Source organism: Cyanidioschyzon merolae, chromosome 16, assembly GCF_000091205.1.
Source record: "Cyanidioschyzon merolae strain 10D DNA, chromosome 16, complete genome".
NCBI lineage: Eukaryota > Rhodophyta > Bangiophyceae > Cyanidiales > Cyanidiaceae > Cyanidioschyzon > Cyanidioschyzon merolae.
Genome location: NC_010142.1, coordinates 389,270 through 406,920, shown reverse-complemented (window position 1 = coordinate 406,920; position 17,651 = coordinate 389,270). Strand labels below are relative to the sequence as shown.

The window sequence follows — 17,651 nt, the reverse complement described above, 5'->3', positions numbered from 1 at the left end:
CCTCGGTGCGGACTCTCTCCGCAGCATATATAAGCGTACGCTGCTCCATTTGATAGAGGGATACTAGAACGCGCTGTCGTCGACGACGAAAACGGTACCAAAAACTAAAACTCAGGTCAAAGAGGTAATCGTGAAATCTTGATCCGGCTTCGCGCCCTTCGTGCAAAGCGCTGACGAACTATCCACTGAATGTAATCGCTTTGACGACTCAAGTCCCGGTTCCTGGTCCTTTCCCATACATAAAAAGCGGCGGATGCTCTCGGGGCAGATTTTTTCTGAACGCGTTCATGCTGCTGTCGAATCCCGTCTCGTCGATGGACATTAAGGGAAAACGATATTTCTTTTGAACGCAATCGTATCTATGACGTGAAAATGTCCGTATGCATTTGATATGAGTTTGTGAACAAGCCCATAGTCGACGACAACGTTGCACTCTTTTCCTCGTTTATCCAGTGGGGCGAACTGCTGCACTCACGAGTTCCATTGGCACTGAAAGATCCAAAAATGCTAAAGTCTTTTGATTTGAGCATGCTGTACGCAACTGGGAGAGAAGAGTCAAGGCTTCTGCTTATCCATTGGATTATAATACAGGTTATTTTACAAATCCCTGTTCGAGGGCGTAGCGAATGATCTTGAATCCTGTGGCGTAACGAATTCCAGCGCCACGACATCGATGGAGCCACTGCGGATGGTCGACCGAAAATCCCAAAAACTGCGTATGAATCCGTAAGCGCTTATTGCCAGACTACGAACGCAGAGCCTGGACATCTAAAATAGTTCGGTTGAAATCGCAAGACAGAAACAGAGCGAATAGTTCCATGTCACATTTTATCCTGGAACTGGTGTAGTTAGCGTTGGACAGGACGCCGATCGGCATCTGAACTAGTCGCTGTATACATGTGATCCGTGAAACAGAAAATATCCCAGGACCATAGAGTAAATGAATATCCACCCTGAGAAGCCTCGCAGCCTTTTTTGACCAGCCACGTGCTATCGGTTTCAGTTTATCTAGACACACTTTGAGCCTGAGAGAGTGCCCTGCGAAGTTAGATCGCGTCAGTTCCTCGGGTATCGTCTTTCGCACTGCACATTTGTCTGATAATGATCGCGGCGTTGAGGTCTCGGTAAACGAAATCCTTTCATTTACTGCAAATAGTGGAACTTAGCTTTGCGAAGATGCCTCGAACTCGTGCTCTCGGTGCCACTACAGTTTCGCAAACGTACCGTCGAGCAAACAACTTTTCTCGCCTATATCGCATCGTCGTCATCATCGTCGTCGTCGTCATGAATTGCTCTTCTTCGCTCCATGGTCGGGGAGGCGAATATTTTCTTTCGGATCCGGAGACATCGGGCCTCCAGGATTCTCGACATCCATGTCCGTAACTTTCCCTTGAATTTCATGTTTCTTCAAAAGAACATACTTGTTTATGCCGTTAGGCGAGTACCTTCCTAGAGAGAGAAGGACTTGCATAAGGACGACGACATGTGGCCTGGTGTGTCACCGTGTGCTGCACGCTTCAGCGATTCACCCAGTGGAGCTGTCATTACGTATCACAATACGAAACACTCCCTCGATGGGGTTAAATCACGGAGCGTACGGAGAAATGAAAAGCAGCTCTACTCCTCGATCGATTCGACAAAAGCTCGAACGCAACGGGACTTGCGAAGTACCATGTCTTCCAATTGAAGGGCGTCGCCGGGCGTCAGGGAAAAGTCTTCAATGATTCGACAACGTAAGCGCTCTAATATGAGCCCTCTCTATGAGCGAAATTGGAGCCACCACTTGAATACACTAAAGCTAGAACAGATTATGATTTCCTCGTTCTATTCGAGTTCGATTGTACATAAAATGGGCGCCCTGCCCCACGAATACTCATACACGATCCGACCTTCTCGTCCGAAGCAAGTGTCACCGACTGAACAAACAAACCGACCGCCGGGTACTTCATACTGATCGCGACGTTCCAGGAACTTTTTTTCGTTGCGATTTGTGTGGAAGAACGCCGTGCGTGAACTAGGTCTCTTTTACTGGATTGCATCCCAATGCATTCAGGACCACACGAGCAAGCTGTTGAGCCACACAGACGCCCGTGGTGACTACCATCGTCGCTTTTGCTTTCCGAAATGTGACCAACGGGTCGCGTTTCTTCGACGGACTGCAAACACACATTGATAATATCGATGTAAGGCGCGGAGCGCATGTAGTTCTTTGTTTCAGTGTTCCTCTGTTATCGGAGTACTGTGGTACGACTGACCTGAAAGAAGAATGCAGTCCTCCTTGCACTCTTCAGTGAAAGAATATATACTACATTCAATTCGTCCGAGATCTATGCGGCATATTGCTTAGCGATTTCGATCTCCTGCAATACACTGCGAACAAGCATTCGATGACACGCGGCAGGGACGGAACGAAATCGAGTTCAAGGGCTATAGCAACGATGGACGACTGAGCTGCACGATCTCCGTTCGGGCCATGGGGGCTGCACCACGAGTCTTGAACATTGCAGTCATAAAAATTTGAGATCTCGCAGACGAGCAACCTCTCACAGAGCGCTCTAGGCGTGTGGACGGCGCAGTTGGCGTCGGTTGAGCGGCAAGCAGACCAAGGAGAGCGGTTTCTAAAGTGTGGCGGTGCGGGCGCTCCACATGACTGCCGGATCGACGCGTCAAGCAGCTGGTGGATACCTCCGGGAGCCGCACGCCCCTATTTTGGTCGTGCCACCAGCTCTTTACATCGGTTCGCTAGAGACGGCGCTGGAGGTAGCGCGCCGCGGTGTACTCTATCCGGTCCAAGTTATCGTGTCGCTTGGATGTGGCGATGCCGTCCGCGCTCTGGAGGACTGGACTCGACAAGCGCCAGGCCGCTTCTGGTATGAGGCCCCTGACTTGAAGGACACACCAGACCAGGATTTATGGCCTATTTTGGGAGAAACAGTTCCCCTGATACAGAGCGCGCAGCGCGAGCGACACGGCGTGCTCTGCCACTGCGTCTCTGGCCGGAGTCGATGTCTAGCGGTTGTATGCGCCTATCTCATGCACAGTTACGGGCACGACTTTGCTGAAGCCGAGGCCATCCTCAAACGCAGTGGCGTCGAGCCCGACATGAACCCCGGCTTTGTGCTGCAGCTGCAGAGATGGAAAGGAGGTCGCACCGCCATCGCGAAAGCGTCGCACGGGCTAACCTATATGGGCTTATGCAGGGCCTGGTCTTCAGAGTATGCCTTGGATTGGAAAACGGTGGAACAGGAGGCACGTTGTGGATTTGTCTGCGCTTGCTGTCGTTGGTGTCGTGTGCCGCTGTTTCGTCTCGCGGAGGATGTTGTTCGGGAAGATGCGCGAACGTTTCAGCTATACGCCATTTCATGGATGCAGCAGAGCACCGAGGTACCCGGGGCAGCGTGCGGAGTCGTCCAGTCAGGAGGAGGTCGTCTCCGATGCCCTGGTTGTTCACGAAAGCTGGGAGCGTTTCGTTTCGAGCCGTTTAGGGATGCGCTCTTTCTTGTAGAAAAGCAGGTGGTGATTGTGCGTAGGCAATGGAAGCCCGGCGCTTAAAATTCCGCTGTCAAGCAGCAGATTTCATAACGCTCTGAAAATGCAGCACGAATCGATCCAGCAGTGCGGATCCCTGCTGCGATGCCTGTAAAGGTTCCGTACAGGAAACTCCATGTGTGCATCGAATTTTCCGTTAGGCTTCTTGAAGGCAACGTGAAGCGATGCAGCTGCACAGATGGTTGTGGTGATGTCTGCACCGCAGCTTGGGAGGTATCTCCATAAATCGGTATTTATGTCGCATTTGAAAGGAGCTGACGTCGTGAGTCCACAGGGAGCGCGAGACATTCCATAGATTGACTTTGAGGTGACGACAATGAACTTTGTCAGATGAGTTTTTCTGGTGTTCTATCAATGCACACGCTATGCTGGCGATGGTGAATATGGTATTCGGGCACCGCAACGAAGCGCAAGCACAGTACATGGGTAGCTTTTCTGAACCGATGATCAAGATGGAGCACTTTCGAGCTGCAATGGCGCCATGGACGGCAGCCAAGCGACTCTAGCAATGACCGAGTGATCCCGTGGGACGCATCTTGAAGTTTTGCATTGCAGTGATGCGTTCAGGCGATCTTTGGCAATAACCGAGTGGTTCTACGAGGCATATCATCAGGTTCCGCATTGCAATGATGCGTTCAGGCCGATCGGAACGTTTCCCTGTGTAGGAGTGCATGAAAGAAACCCTGCTAATACGCATATTATTGCTCTTGCGTCTTTCGAAAAACCGTCTCGCGATATATCCGCTCCTTCCCAGGAGCGCATTGACGGTCGTTTCTTCGGATGCCAGCAGCGACTACGCATATGCCGAATTCTGGTTCGATACACGCGTCTTACAGCCCGACAAAACAACCTCGTTCTCTTGTCTACGCTCCGTGATGCTCGGTGCGCCCTGCAGACGTATTCACGGTCGTGACGTCGAAGCCGCGGGTGCTTTACGTCTTTGAAATGGCCTCCAGTATCGATGCGCATACCAGAGGCAGTCGAGCAACAAAAAATGCCCCTCAAGACGCCGCTCCAGAGAGGCCCGCAATGATCGCCGACCGCTGACCAGCCTCTCACGAATGAATCCAGAATCCAATGCCTTCCAGCCAGAGCGCCATCGGTTCTGGCACCGACGCATGCCCCAAGAGCTGCAGGCACTGGCCCAGATACCTCTGGACCTCGCTCGGAACAGTGATCATTGGGGATCGCAACACAAGCTCAGCAAGCTGTTCCTGTTCTGTGTCATCTCGATCGCGACTCGTCAGACGCCGAAGCGTCTGTACAGCAGAGCCCGAATACTGCCCGTAACGCGCATCGACTGACGCAGGGTCCCAGGCGGCTAGGCCTGCCTCTCGACGAGCCAAGCGAATGGCGTCCTGCAGGCCACCCTGCTGGTCCACCACACCGTTGCGAAGCGCATCAGCGCCGCTCCAGACGCGACCCCTGGCAACGCGTTGCGCCGCCTCCTCGCTGAGCCGACGTGCTCGAGAGACTCGTTCGCAGAAGAGTTTGTACTGCCAATGCACTAGACTCTGTAACCGTTGTTGCTGCTCTTCATCTAACGGTTGAAAGAGACTGGAAACTGCGGCAAAGGAGGGTGCATTCTTGCCAATCGAGACGTGATCAAACTGGATGCCATTGCGTTTCGCCACATCGAGCAGATTCAATCTGAGCAGTATGACGCCAATACTGCCAGTGATACAACACGTTGGTGCGATGATGTGCTTGGCTCCCAGCGCTGCCAAATAAGCCCCTGAGGCAGCGACTTCGCCGAAGGAGGCGATCACCGGTTTCGCCTGTGCACACTGCTCCACAGCTTGGCGAAGATTTTCCGAAGCGGTTACCGTACCACCAGGCGATACCACTCGTAGCACTACTGCGCATACTTTTGGATCCTTGGAGGCTTTGCGCAGTGCCCTCAAAGGCGAGCGCACGCTGCCATCGGTCAGCACACCTGTTACGGGAACGATCGCAATGACTGGAATGCTGGCTCGTCGGTCAGCGTTGCCAAGTGGCTCCGTCCGCGAGAATCGACGTTTGAGCCATTCGAGACCAGACTGTTGAGCCCTTTCCAGCCGACTGCGGAACAAGGATCGCTCCGCGATGTAGTCTGTGACCGGGCAGAAGCGCAAACTCTCGGTGCTTTCTCTGCGAGCGTGTCCCTCTGAACGAGACGCAGGCCGTTTCGCGTCTATTGATGCATCCGGAACCGCATCGCCAAGTCGCGTCTCCTGGGCTGTGCTTAGTTTCAGGAGTGCCTGGATGCGTTCAACTAGGACGGTGGCGTTCTCAGCGGGTATTTCGCTGTCCGAGTTTGCAACAGTACTTCGAGCGCGTTGCACCGCTTCATAGGCCGCGAACCATTCGGCTGCAGGTTCCCTCTCGACGCTCGGTGGGTTCGCTTCCCAGGGTCGGGTGCGCAGCCACCTTTCAACACTATCGCTGAGGTCCTCGAGTGCCTGTGGGTTCAGGAGCGCCTGCTCGAGAAGCTCCCTGGCCTCCTGGCGTTCAGCTGCGCGTTCCTGCATTCGAGCAAGCACTAGCGCTTGCATCTGTGATCGAACTGCATCCGGATAGGCGAGTGCATCCACCAGGTTCGCTTCGAAAGCTTCGGACGCGCTCAGAGGGGCTGTATTGATGAGCGCCTCCACTCGAGCTGGCTCTTTTCGGCGGTTCGCCGCAATCGCCTGCACAATCGTGACGTACATCGTGTCCAAAAGCGCCTGCACTGCTTCTCGATGTTCTGGGGTATAGGCGGTCTGGGTGAAGATGTTCGCTGCCGTTTTGTATTCCCCGCAACGAATGACATCGATCCGGACACCCTTCGCATCGAGGAGATCGCGAAGAAAGAGGCCACCTGCCGATAATCCAACGACATTCCAAATGCCAGTTGGATGCATGAAGATTTTCTCGTGAGCAGCAGCCAAGTAGTACATAGCCGTATTTTCGAACGACGGGGCGTAGAAAGCGGTCGGCTGCCCGGCTAGCGCGAATGACCGCAGGGCCGCTGTGACCTCCTCCAGAACGCCAAGCGGGTTGGTGTAAGCGCGGAAAGCACGCCCCTGGTTACTCCCAGAAGTGGTTAGGATACCAGCGATGCGGGGATCCCGGGCAGCATCCTCGAGTGCGCGGGTTACCTGAAACAGAGAGACTGGCTCTGGTGGCGACATGGAGCCCGATGAGAGGCGACGCCATAACCTTCGCCACACCGCCAGATCCTCGATGGGTTCCTCCTCTGTGATGACGATTCGATCAAGGGGGATCTCGAGAATGACGGACGCTGGTCTGTCGCCAACTGCTGCTCGATATGCCTGGTCTGCACGAGCTGCTGTCAAAGCACTGAGCGCGATAGTTGAGAGTCCGATAAGGGCCAGAGTGTTTCGGAGTGTTCGCGAGAGCCGAGAAACCCAACCACCGCCCCAGAAACGACCTGCTTTCGCTGTAGCACCGTCTTCCTGGGGACTGGACTGTGCGCGCCCCGTCGAGAGCGAACTGCAGGTTGCTCTGTTGGAGCGGAGCGGTTGAAGCAACCAACGACCCCGCACCCACATACTTGCATCAAGTCAGACAATTGAGGGCGTCTCGAGTGGAACCCTGGCCTGATCGTTTTCGAGAAACGCTGCAGGACTCCTCGAAACGGCTCGTAGTTGCCAACGTTGCGCTCGGCGGACAACTCTTTGGAGCTCGCTTGCGGTTCCAGGAACCTAGCCACCCTTGCTCGTGCGCTGCAGCACCATTGAAAGAACCTCACGCTAATCCAGCCAGGAGGGTTCCTCGCCCGCGTCCAAGCAGCTTAGCCAAAGCAGTCGGTAAAAAGCGCGACAACTAGCGCGGCGACGTTGTTGTCTGAGCGCGCCTTCCTTGGCAAGTGCAGCACTCGGGACGTCGGGGCAACAGGCCAACCGCGGACGCTGTTCGAGTGCTGTTGCACCAATCAGGACTTGAACTTGTGTTGTCCGGGTATTATTTCGAGTTTAAGAAAGAGCCTGGGTGTACGAATCGTCCGGGAAACTCGAGAACTCCCCAGGATAGTGCTACAACCCGAGGCCTCGGGAAGAGTCTCTGTCTGAGACTGGGGAAAGCTTCCACACACTTGGAGCGCTGACCAATAGGCCATTATATCCGTTCGTTCACATACGGAGCTTTTCGCTTGAGCCGTCTCTTTACTCAAGCTGGAAGGCTTTGGGAATTCACGCTTGAACTGAGCTCGCCACCGGACAAGATCGATTGGTTTGTCAACTGTTGCAGTTCTCGGCTGCAGCGCAAGACCCTCCAGCCGCAACGTTTGTGCAGCCGAGGCCCGCTGGAGTCCTGGCAAGTTACTGGTTCAGAGGTTGCTCATCGCTTTTGTGTCTCACGAAGCTCCTGGACCGAACGGCGAGTTGTCGCTCAGAATGGCGGCACACGCGAACCAGCCGTCTCTTTATCCGCTGGAACTTGTGGACGCAGCTGTGGGAACCCGCGTCTGGATCATCCTACGGGGTGCACGCGAGTTCTGTGGTATTCTCCGGGGATTTGATGAATATGTGAACTTATTTTTGGAAGATGTCGATGAGTATACGTACAGTGAGGAGGGTATCGAGAAGCAGCATATCGCTCAAATGTTCTTGAACGGTAGCCAGATCTGTGTTCTGGCAGCAGCCCCGACACTGGATGGATCCCAGCAGCTCGGATGTGCCTATGTACCTTCATCGACGACGTAGAAGTGCTTCTTTTGGGCACGCTACAGGTATTCGGGACCGTCCAGGCGTTCAAAAGAGCTGCACCAATTTCAGATTAAAATAGAACACAGTTTTTTCGTTCTATTCCTGTCTTTCGATTTTTCCGAACTGTTTTTTATATCTGCAGGTTCGAGACTCGAAGTGCAGCACTTGGGGCTTGCCGATTCATCCGTAGGTTTAGGATGCGTGGTCGCGTTTTCTGAGAAACTACCTCGGCCCGTTGGCGCTAGAATTCGTCACGGCATCTTCATCAGGATAATTCGCGATGCCGTCGAACACCGGGTTCGTAAAATAACCAATATAATTATCCAGGACATGCGTACAAGGAGCTCCGCATTGTTTTTCCTTCCCTGATGCATGGCCGGATCGTGCATTCTTCAAAATCTCAATGTTTTTGCCTCAGAGGGACTCGCAGGCGCCGTGATTCACGCCGGTGGATTGACGAGGGAAAAAGCTCGACATCAGCCCATGAAGGCTTCTCCACAAGTTCATGCAGAAAGTTCCCTGATTTTCTCATGTGCAATCATCGACTCCGTTCGAAAGAGAAACTTCCTCTCATCGTCGCCGTCCAAGAAATATGATTCCACTGCAGCGTGATACATATCACGGGATACATTCCCAGAGGCTGCCTTCGTTTCTGTGTTCATGGAAAAGGGTATCGGACTCGGACCTCCATCATCGCGGTGATGGTTTCCAGCGGAGAGCGTGTCACTGCTTTGCTCCAAAGCAGCATGGGCGTATCTAAGTGTCTAGACTTGTTCGCCTGTCTGAATATCCCTTCTGGTTTTCTTTTCATCATGAACAAAATCGCGTTCCACAAATTCTGTATCGAATGGAACAGCGTACCCTTGCGCATGCAGCAGATATGGACCTCACCAAAAGGCTTGCCCAGAAGAAGCTCGTGATAAGTGGATATGGGTACTGGTGCGCAAAAGGACCAGGGCCTTGTGTTGAGGCTGCTGTACCCGTCAAGTGCATGAACCGAGCGATGAAGCAAACGTTCATGTGCAAGTAAGCAGCTCCCGGAGGAGGAAAAATCGTGGATATATGCGAACACCTGACCACAGCCAAGTATCACGGCTGCAAAAGACGCACCGAAGCTGGTTGCGATGAAGATGGAAATAGCAAGCGAAGCGTAGACCGCAACCTTTTTCCAGTCCATGACATGAATAGCATACAACCAGAAGCGGCGGAATCGGGAGTTTCACGTTGCAATGGGCATCCATCGACCGCTGACAATGGAGCTAGATGGGCACGAGAGCGTAGCTACTGAAAGCTGAAGATAACATGCAAGGAAAAAGCAATTGCAGGAAAAATTCGCAAAGGCTGATGCTGGCGGTAACGGGAAGAGGTTTAAGCTTTATAGAGTACGCCCGAGTTCGTAATCCAGTTCGTATTCATTCTGACATAGGTGCTAGCGTATTGAGTGCAAGACGAAACATCTATCCCGATCTAGGTGTATGGATGCAAAGTGGTTCTATTTGGGAGAACCGAGCTTTGGTGGAGTATGCAGGTCTCGGGTTGTTCGGAACACAGAAAGAGGTTATGATGCAGAGTCCGGGGCGCTGCCTCTGAGTGAGACAGCCGCCCGTCCGCCCCCTTCGCCGAGTCAACATACACAGCGTTGCGGCAACCTGCTCGACTGCGCGTATCGGCAGCGTGATAAATGTCCAGTATCTCGGAGGTGAAGTGCAAGTCATGGAGCCTGAAGGTCGGCGGGACGACAAACGCTTCTCCGATCGCTGATATCGAGCTTGCAGTCGGGTATCACTGGTTAGTGTAAACGTTCTTTGAAACGAAAAACATTGGCAGCGTGCATTCGCGGACGGACGGGCGGGAAAGGGCAGCATGCAACTTATTGGGTGCCGTAGCTTCGGTGCAGGTGCTCCGCCGTGAGTGCTTGGGCAGACGACGTCCGTTTCTAAACGTCAACAGACGGATCGAAGGCTGCAGTGAACGCACAGTCCACCCGTCGACCTCCTCTGGCATCAATGCTCGTACGATCTGGGTCATCCAGATAACGGTGATCCCGAACGCTGTGCTGCCATCTCGGGAAAGCACAGAATTGGCGTGCTCCGAGTCCTTTGCAGCTGGAGAGAATGATCACTGCGGACAGGTGCCTCATGGCGATTCCACTGAGCGAGCGTATGACCTGTTGTGTTGGAAACAGAAGCAACTGGGATGACGGAGCAGCTTCTTCAAGCTACTTCTGAATCTTCTAGCGCGGTCAATGGCGGGCTCTGTCTGTTTCTCTGCTTACCTAACTGAAGGTGCATCTGCTGCCAAATGTCTCGCTCAGTTCCACCATGCTGGATGGAGTTCGGTGCGCACCGTCGCAACCCCGTCGTACGCCATGCATGAGCAGCGACAAGAGATGGGAGCGGGGCTGTACGCAAAGACTGTTGAGCGCGCTTCTCTATGTTGGATTCTGGCACGTTTGCCTTCTGGCGTTTGACTGCTGCCATGCTCACAGCCATATTCCACTTCATCGAGCGTCTTTCATGAATTTTCCGTAACTGTTCTCGAATATGCTCGTGGAGAGACTCCCAGCAGCTGGCTGCATCGGAACTGCTCTGCGCAGCAGGAAGCGTAATACCGCTTGTGTGTCGGGCGGGATGATGGCATTGAGCCAGGTTTCCGCATATGGGCAAACGCTCCCGGTCATCGGGGCTGCCTCTACATCGCTTTTCCGTAGCTGCGCATCACGTCAGCGGGAGCAGCAGCGCACTGGAGCCGACACCCGCAAAGGTATAGCCGAGCTGTTCTGTCTCGAGGAAACAATTGCGCTGGCGAAGCATCTAGCTTCACAGCCGGTGCTCATGGTAGGTTCGATACACGAGGGGCTCATCGGATCAAGACTCTGTCCCAGACGGCTAGTTGAACATGGAGTTAACGAAATGTTTTAGCATTTCAAAGGGAACTGAGGTCCTGCAGCTGGCTATCGATCTCCATCATGCATCCTGGGGATGTTGTTTCAAAGCATACACATAAGTCGGTAAACGAATATCCACCTGCGGACGCCACCCGGCCTTTTTAGACGGGCCTCATGCTATCGACGTTAGCGTCTGCTTGTAAAGTTAGGCCCTGCGAGGCTGTCCCGCAAAGTTGGATCGCGTCAGATCCGCGGGTCTCGTCTTTAGCAACGCGTATCGTCTGATATTGATGGCAGCTTTGAAGTCGCGGTTCACGAGCTCCATACTTCTATTGCCGCCGATGGTGGAACTCATCAACGCAAGGATAGCTGGAACTCGTGCCCCCTGTACCACTAGAGTTTTGTAAACGTACCGTCCGGCAAACACCTTTTCTCGCCTATTCCCCCTGTTCTTCTCCGTCATGCGCTCTTCTTCGATCCATGGCCAGCGAGAAGAGGACTTTTTTTGTTTCCTTTGTCGAGCACGGCGATGGGGGTCCACCAGGATCCTCGACCTCCATGTCCATATATTTCCTATGGATTTTTTACACTTCGAATGAACGCACTTCGAATGCATTCACTATAAACCGTAAAAAAGCTTTTGATGATACGAACCTGCAGAATCCAGCATAATTTACCTGGAAGACTAGAAGCAGAGCTCCTCGAATGCATCATGGTTATCGGCATCTAGTGAAGCCGGCACCATCCCGTACTGGACCCTGTCCATTCAGAGAGCCAGAACGTCGGCTTGTGCTCGCGGAGAGCCCGCACCCGGAATTGTCTCCAGGCTTCTTGACCGCATTTCGCCTTGTACTACAAAGCAGCGCAGCTTTTTGTTCTTGGTACAATGGACCGGAATATTTGTATAGCTGTACTGGGATTGGGTGAGATGGGCACCATACACGCTGAGTCTCTGCGGAGACTTGGCGGAGTAGAGCTCGCTCTTGCCTCGAAACGCTCCGAGGTTCTCCACGAGCTTGCGGAGCGCCTGTACGTACCGTGTGCGTTGCGCTTCGAGTCGTACGAGGATGCTCTAGCCAGTCCGAGAGTGGATGCCGTCGTAGTGGCTACCGCTCCTGCGGATCATACTGAACGAATCGTTCGAGCAGCCCAAGCTGGAAAGCACATATTTTGTGAGAAGCCGCTTGGCCTCTCAGCTGCGAGCGTTGAAAAGGCGCTTGCACAAGTGGAGCACGCTCGACTTGAGCGCGGCGACTTTGGAAAGAAAGTTTTCATGGTCGGGTTTATGCGCCGCTTTGATCCGGCGTACGCGCGAGGAAAACTACTGGTACAGTCGGGGGCGCTTGGGAAACCGACGGTGCTCAAGTGCACCTCCGGTGACGCCGAGTATCCCGCGAAATATCAACGAGATCTTGGCTACAATTCCATGCTGCTTGACCTTGCTGTGCATGATATCGATTTGGCCCGCTGGCTTCTCGGTGCTGAGGTCCACCGGGTTCACGTCGTTTGTCGTTCGCTCGTGTATCCGCAGCTGGCGGGGCTGGGCGACGCAGACAACGCCTTGGCCCTGCTCGAGATGGATAGCGGCGCTCTGGTGTCGGCACACTTTTGTCGCGCATTTAACTACGGATATAATGTTACGAGCGAACTGGTGTGTGAGCGCGGTTCCGTGTATTTAGGAGAACTCAAGCGACCGGGAGACGCCATTCGCGTTGCAGATCCAGCCGGAGCCCTGTCCGAGCGCATTGCACCCGTTTTCAGGGAGCGTTTCGAACAGGCCTTCCAACGAGAGATGGAGGTCTTCGCTGAAGCAGTTCGAAAGGGAACCCTACCCGCAGGCGCACCCGGGCCTCTGGATGGCCTCGCAGCTACGCGCGTCGCCGAGGCGCTCGTTCGCTCATGGCAGACAGGCTCACCCCAGGTTGTTCAGCACTGAGTGGATTTCCTATGCTCTGAAGAATCGCTGCGTCTAACCACGGGTTGTGGGTACGCAACTGAATGGGTGTGTTTCGTGTGTCGCAATGCAGGATTGTTGTATCTGACCGGGGATCCTGAGTGCGTGATGCACTGAGCGGTTGACATCGCGGTGACGGCGGCTGAGATTAACCGCTGATGCCGAGAGTTGTGTGCTCGGGTCCGGAAATCGTGCTGGTGGAGCGTATTCTAGCCCATGTGCACTGAAGGCTGCAGTGACGGCAGGATAGCAGCCTATACCACAACCAGCGTTGATCGGGAACGAGACTCCTGTTCATGTCGTGTTTGTTTTTACAAAATGGCTGATTCGGAGATCCTCACGATGGTTCGAGCTAAAGCGACGAAATAGGCATCTTCTAGGTGGTGCAAAAGCGCTTCATTGTTAAAAATGCTCTCGAACGCGCGTTGCTCCAGCTTGATCAAATCCTCGATGGTGCTCCATCGCTCCTTGAGCGGATCCCTGCCCGGACTCTGACCCTCTATCCAGAGTTTGCCGTCAGCGTTCACAAGGACCGTTGATCCGACGTGATGATAGTCGAAACTTAATGTACGCGGCATTCGAGCGACAACATCCGCGTCATTCACGATACGATAAGCGTCAGGTACCAGCGTATTGAAGGTCCGCGCAAACACTCCGTTGCCAACCCGCGGCGAGCCAAAGTTGTACATACGAATGCGGACACCGTTGCGTGCACGCTGGCTCAACGGAATGCCACGATCCTCGAGAACGCGCGTCACATCGAGCGCCGCAAGTGTGGCCAACGCGGCACCCAGCGAATGTCCGGTGAAGAAGAACTCAAGCCCTTCGCTGGAGAGGGTGCCTTCTCGCCGGCTCTTTTCCACGAAATAGAGCGCCACGCGCCGAACTGTCTCCCGGATCGAGCGGTACGCCTCGGCGAACCCAGCATGTACGCAAGCCCCTTCCACGCGAGTTTCTTCAGAAAAATCCACCTGATTGAGCTTGGCATCGGTCAGGAAATCGCGCCAGGACATTTGGACTGTTCCACGGAACGCGAAGACCACGCGTCGGTTCGGCTCGCCCGGAGGCGAACGCCAGATATAAAACTCAGTATCAGTACCAACATGTTTGACGAACATCAGCCTCTCTGTGTCCTTGTAGCAGCTGATCTCATCCAAGACCCGTCGCTGCAACTCATCCCATTCTCGCAGTTCGCCTGGCGGAACGTTTGACTCGCGAATCAGTTGCTCCACGGATCTTGCGATCTCGGTGCTATTCGCTTGTCGCTGAGCGAGTTGCACTGTTCGATGAAACGCATACTGTGCGGCGTCCGTCCAGCGGCGTGTTGCTTGGTTCGCGAACCCTATCAGAGAAGACTCTGATGAAGTCACCATTTGCTCAGAATTAAGCCCGTGTTCCTCATTTCCATTACCATTCAATTTGAAACGCACAAACCGCGATTCCGGAATTTGTTTGACCTTAACTTTTCGGCGTTCTGTACGGAAAAAGGGCTTGTTTTCAATGACGGTGGCATCATCGTTCTCGAAATCTCTGATGTAGAAGCTGTAGCTGCTATCCTCGCGAGCCGAGTCCTCCGGTGGATACTCCAACGCCCAATTGCGTCCAGTTTGTCCCGTGAGCACGCCCTCGAAGCATTCCCGAACAAAATCTAGGGAGAGATAAACCGTCTGAAGGTCCCCGAGAGCGCATCGTTTGCCCTCGTGTGGCTCTGGATCTCGATAAGCGTCGAAAGTGAACCCCGCCATGAGTAAAGCCAGCTGCGCATCAAAAGGGACCCTGCGCCCGCGAAGAGGTTCTGCAATGTATGATGACTCCGCTATACCAATCGATGCCGTCATTTCGGCGAGCTTGGTCTCCACAAAGCGATTGTACTGCGAACGAATAGATTCCAGGAACCGTTGTGCTTCCGAAACCACTGGCGACAACGTATTCGACAAGTACGGTTTGAGATTCTCAAAGTCTCCGCGTAGGTTCTGCAACGTCTGCTCTGCGGACCGCAGGCGTGCTGGCATGTCGATATCGCCCGGCCCCGTCATCGCCACCGAGCGTACGGCGTCGTTCAGGTCGCGCATTCGCTGCGCCGTATCATCCGGCAGCTGGTCTTGGATGTATCTGCTCGTATCGCGACTCCAGCGCTCGATTTCCTTGCGTGTCTGCCCGAGACGCGACTGCGCATCCTCAACCAAATCGGACAGGACAGCTCCTAGATCTGGCATCGAACCCGTACCAGAGGATACTATGTTGTCCACAAACTCGCTTGCGCTCTTCAAAATGCTGCTGATAGACCCGTCTTCCGTACTGGAACTGCTGGGTTGCGCTGAATCGTCGCCGAAGCGCTTCCGCAACGCCGCCAGGGCCTCTGACAACGGCGCCGGGAGCGGCCCAGCAGAGCGCTCTGCTTCGCGCGACTGTCCACGACGCGTCAACCGTGCAAAGCTCGTACGAACTTGCTTGAGAAAATTATCTATCTTCTTTTGAAGTTCCTTCTCCGGTCTCGACGGCCCAGGCCCCGGCGACGTGGGCGACAAGGGCAGGTACGAGCAAGCCACCGGGTGCTGCCGCCGACCAACTTTTCCTGAGCGACTCGGGTTGAATGGGCGGCTCTTTTCCCGCGCGTGCTGAGCTATAAACGTTCTCTGCACGAACATGGCTGCCCGCCCAGTTCAAGAATAGGTACGTTTCGCGATATCAGGAGCCTCTCTATACACACGCGTACACAGCAGCAGCACGCAGACCCAGCATGGGCAAATCTCTGCTGGCGCTGATGCCGGGAGGATCGCGTGACTCGCACGCATCGGTGCATGCAGCGGGCGATTGATCCCAGTCCAGCGGTGCTGGAGGCGCATTCTGGTGTGCGGACGCCTCTCGCGTTGCCACGCAATAACCCTTCAGGCACGGCCATGCGTGAAGGCGCACGCGTGCGCTTCCGTGCCCGCGGCACGCAGCGATCGCCACCGGAGCGACAGCCGTTGCGCGGACAGCACTGATCACTTTATATACGGTTTTCTGCATCACAAGATCCATGGAGATGCTGGGGCACAGCTTGATCCGCTCAGGTGAGCGCGTTCGCGTCAATGTCTAACGCGATGGACGTGCCGATGCAATCGCAGCGACTATCGCGGACGCTGTGCACCCAGTACGCTTCAGAGAGAGGCACGACGGCGTGGCCGAGTGGTCCAAGGCGTTGGAGTAAGGTTCCAATGAGCGACAGCTCACGCGCGTTCGAATCGCGTCGCCGTCACGAAACTCCTTTTTCGCAAGTCTTTCGGAATACACTGCAAACTGGAGGCTGTTGAAGACCGCTCGGGTAGGTCGGGCATGATCCCCGAGCAGGGAGCTTGTGGACAGCGCCACTGTCGGTTGTCCCTGTTGACAGGTAGCGCGACGCGTACCCCGAGCGAATGCTTCCTGATTTCGCCCTTCAGGGCAGCAAGCGGCCGGTCGTTCTCGCTCCGTACTACAGCAGAGTCGGAACGCGTGCATCTGCGGCCGGTACAGCGTTCGGCGCGCGTGCTAAAACGCACACGCTCTGCTTGCGGAACTTGCGTCAACAGGAGCGTTGCGCACGAACCTCGGCGCTGGACACGCAGGCGCACAAGGCGTCCGTCGAGGCTCGCCCTCGACAGCACACTCCAGCCGGCGGCTGATTCACTCGTAGTCTTCATCACTGGGGGCTCCCGTGGTCTCGGCTGGGCGCTGACGAGGGCATTTGCACAGGGCGGACACCGCGTTGCCGTTTGCGGACGCGATACGACGCGCCTCGCGGACATTCGCAGCGAACTCCCGCCAACGCTTCTATTCGCTCAACGTTGCAACGTAGCGAGTGAAGACGAGTTGGAGTCGTTTGTGGAGTCGGCTTTTTCGTACTTTGGTGAATCGACCATGGATGTGTGGATTAACAACGCAGGTACTGTTGGCAGACGCGGGAGCGCTGTCGATGTGCCAGCAGCTGCGCTCCGCGAAGTCATCGAGACGAACCTTCTCGGAACGATGCTCGGCTGCCGCACCGCAGCGCTCCACATGACGCGTGCGCAAAACAAGCATGGGCATATTTTCAATGTCGACGGTGCGGGTGTCTTTGGCAACGGAACCCCGTACTTTGCTGCGTATGGTACAACCAAACGTGCCATGCCGCAGCTGATGCGCTCCCTTAACAGAGAGCTCGCTGGCACCAATGTGTCCGTCCACACCATTTCACCGGGTATGATGATAACGGATCTTCTGCTCCGTGACTCCACCGCGCAGATGCGCCTATTCTTTAACCTTTTGGCGGAGCGACCGGAAACAGTTGCAGCGTTCCTGGTGCCTCGAATCATCCAGGTGGCGCGATCACAGCCACCACTTCGTGGGGCGTACATCAGGTTCAAGACACTGCCGGGCGCGTTTGCAAGCATCGCTTGGAACGCGATCGTGCCCGGGCGTCGGTATCGTTTCTTTGACCGTCATGGCAATCTAGTCGAAGAGGAATAATGACGGAAAATCATAGGGGCGCGCTTCCTTGGGATGCGCTCCACCGATATGCATCGCTGCGGGGGTATCCATCTTTGGGATCACCCGAGTGGCGAACGCTCCG

The 17,651-nt window shown here is 54.7% G+C and overlaps 6 protein-coding genes and 1 non-coding gene across 7 annotated transcripts; 5 read left to right on the top strand and 2 right to left on the bottom strand.

Moving 5' to 3' along the window:
* Nucleotides 1-2,646: 2,646 nt before the first annotated feature.
* CYME_CMP161C (similar to dual specificity protein phosphatase) lies at nt 2,647-3,552 on the top strand (the record flags this gene model as incomplete). The annotated part of the gene is made up of 1 exon (XM_005537772.1): nt 2,647-3,552. The coding sequence occupies one exon, from the start codon at nt 2,647-2,649 to the stop codon at nt 3,550-3,552; it is 906 nt and encodes a 301-aa protein (XP_005537829.1).
* Nucleotides 3,553-4,604: 1,052 nt separating this feature from the next.
* Nucleotides 4,605-7,082, bottom strand: CYME_CMP160C (protease IV; the record flags this gene model as incomplete). Its single annotated transcript, XM_005537771.1, has 1 exon — nt 4,605-7,082. The coding sequence occupies one exon, from the start codon at nt 7,080-7,082 to the stop codon at nt 4,605-4,607; it is 2,478 nt and encodes an 825-aa protein (XP_005537828.1).
* Nucleotides 7,083-7,925: 843 nt separating this feature from the next.
* Nucleotides 7,926-8,234, top strand: CYME_CMP159C (U6 snRNA-associated Sm-like protein LSm5; the record flags this gene model as incomplete). Its single annotated transcript, XM_005537770.1, has 1 exon — nt 7,926-8,234. The coding sequence occupies one exon, from the start codon at nt 7,926-7,928 to the stop codon at nt 8,232-8,234; it is 309 nt and encodes a 102-aa protein (XP_005537827.1).
* Nucleotides 8,235-12,010: 3,776 nt separating this feature from the next.
* On the top strand, nt 12,011-13,060 carry CYME_CMP158C (similar to dehydrogenase; the record flags this gene model as incomplete). Its single annotated transcript, XM_005537769.1, has 1 exon — nt 12,011-13,060. The coding sequence occupies one exon, from the start codon at nt 12,011-12,013 to the stop codon at nt 13,058-13,060; it is 1,050 nt and encodes a 349-aa protein (XP_005537826.1).
* Nucleotides 13,061-13,389: 329 nt separating this feature from the next.
* Nucleotides 13,390-15,726, bottom strand: CYME_CMP157C (similar to triacylglycerol lipase; the record flags this gene model as incomplete). Its single annotated transcript, XM_005537768.1, has 1 exon — nt 13,390-15,726. The coding sequence occupies one exon, from the start codon at nt 15,724-15,726 to the stop codon at nt 13,390-13,392; it is 2,337 nt and encodes a 778-aa protein (XP_005537825.1).
* Nucleotides 15,727-16,235: 509 nt separating this feature from the next.
* CYME_CMP156R lies at nt 16,236-16,319 on the top strand. The gene has a single exon. It is a non-coding gene; the product is annotated as a tRNA-Leu (tRNA).
* Nucleotides 16,320-16,396: 77 nt separating this feature from the next.
* On the top strand, nt 16,397-17,548 carry CYME_CMP155C (hypothetical protein, conserved; the record flags this gene model as incomplete). Its single annotated transcript, XM_005537767.1, has 1 exon — nt 16,397-17,548. The coding sequence occupies one exon, from the start codon at nt 16,397-16,399 to the stop codon at nt 17,546-17,548; it is 1,152 nt and encodes a 383-aa protein (XP_005537824.1).
* Nucleotides 17,549-17,651: the final 103 nt, after the last annotated feature.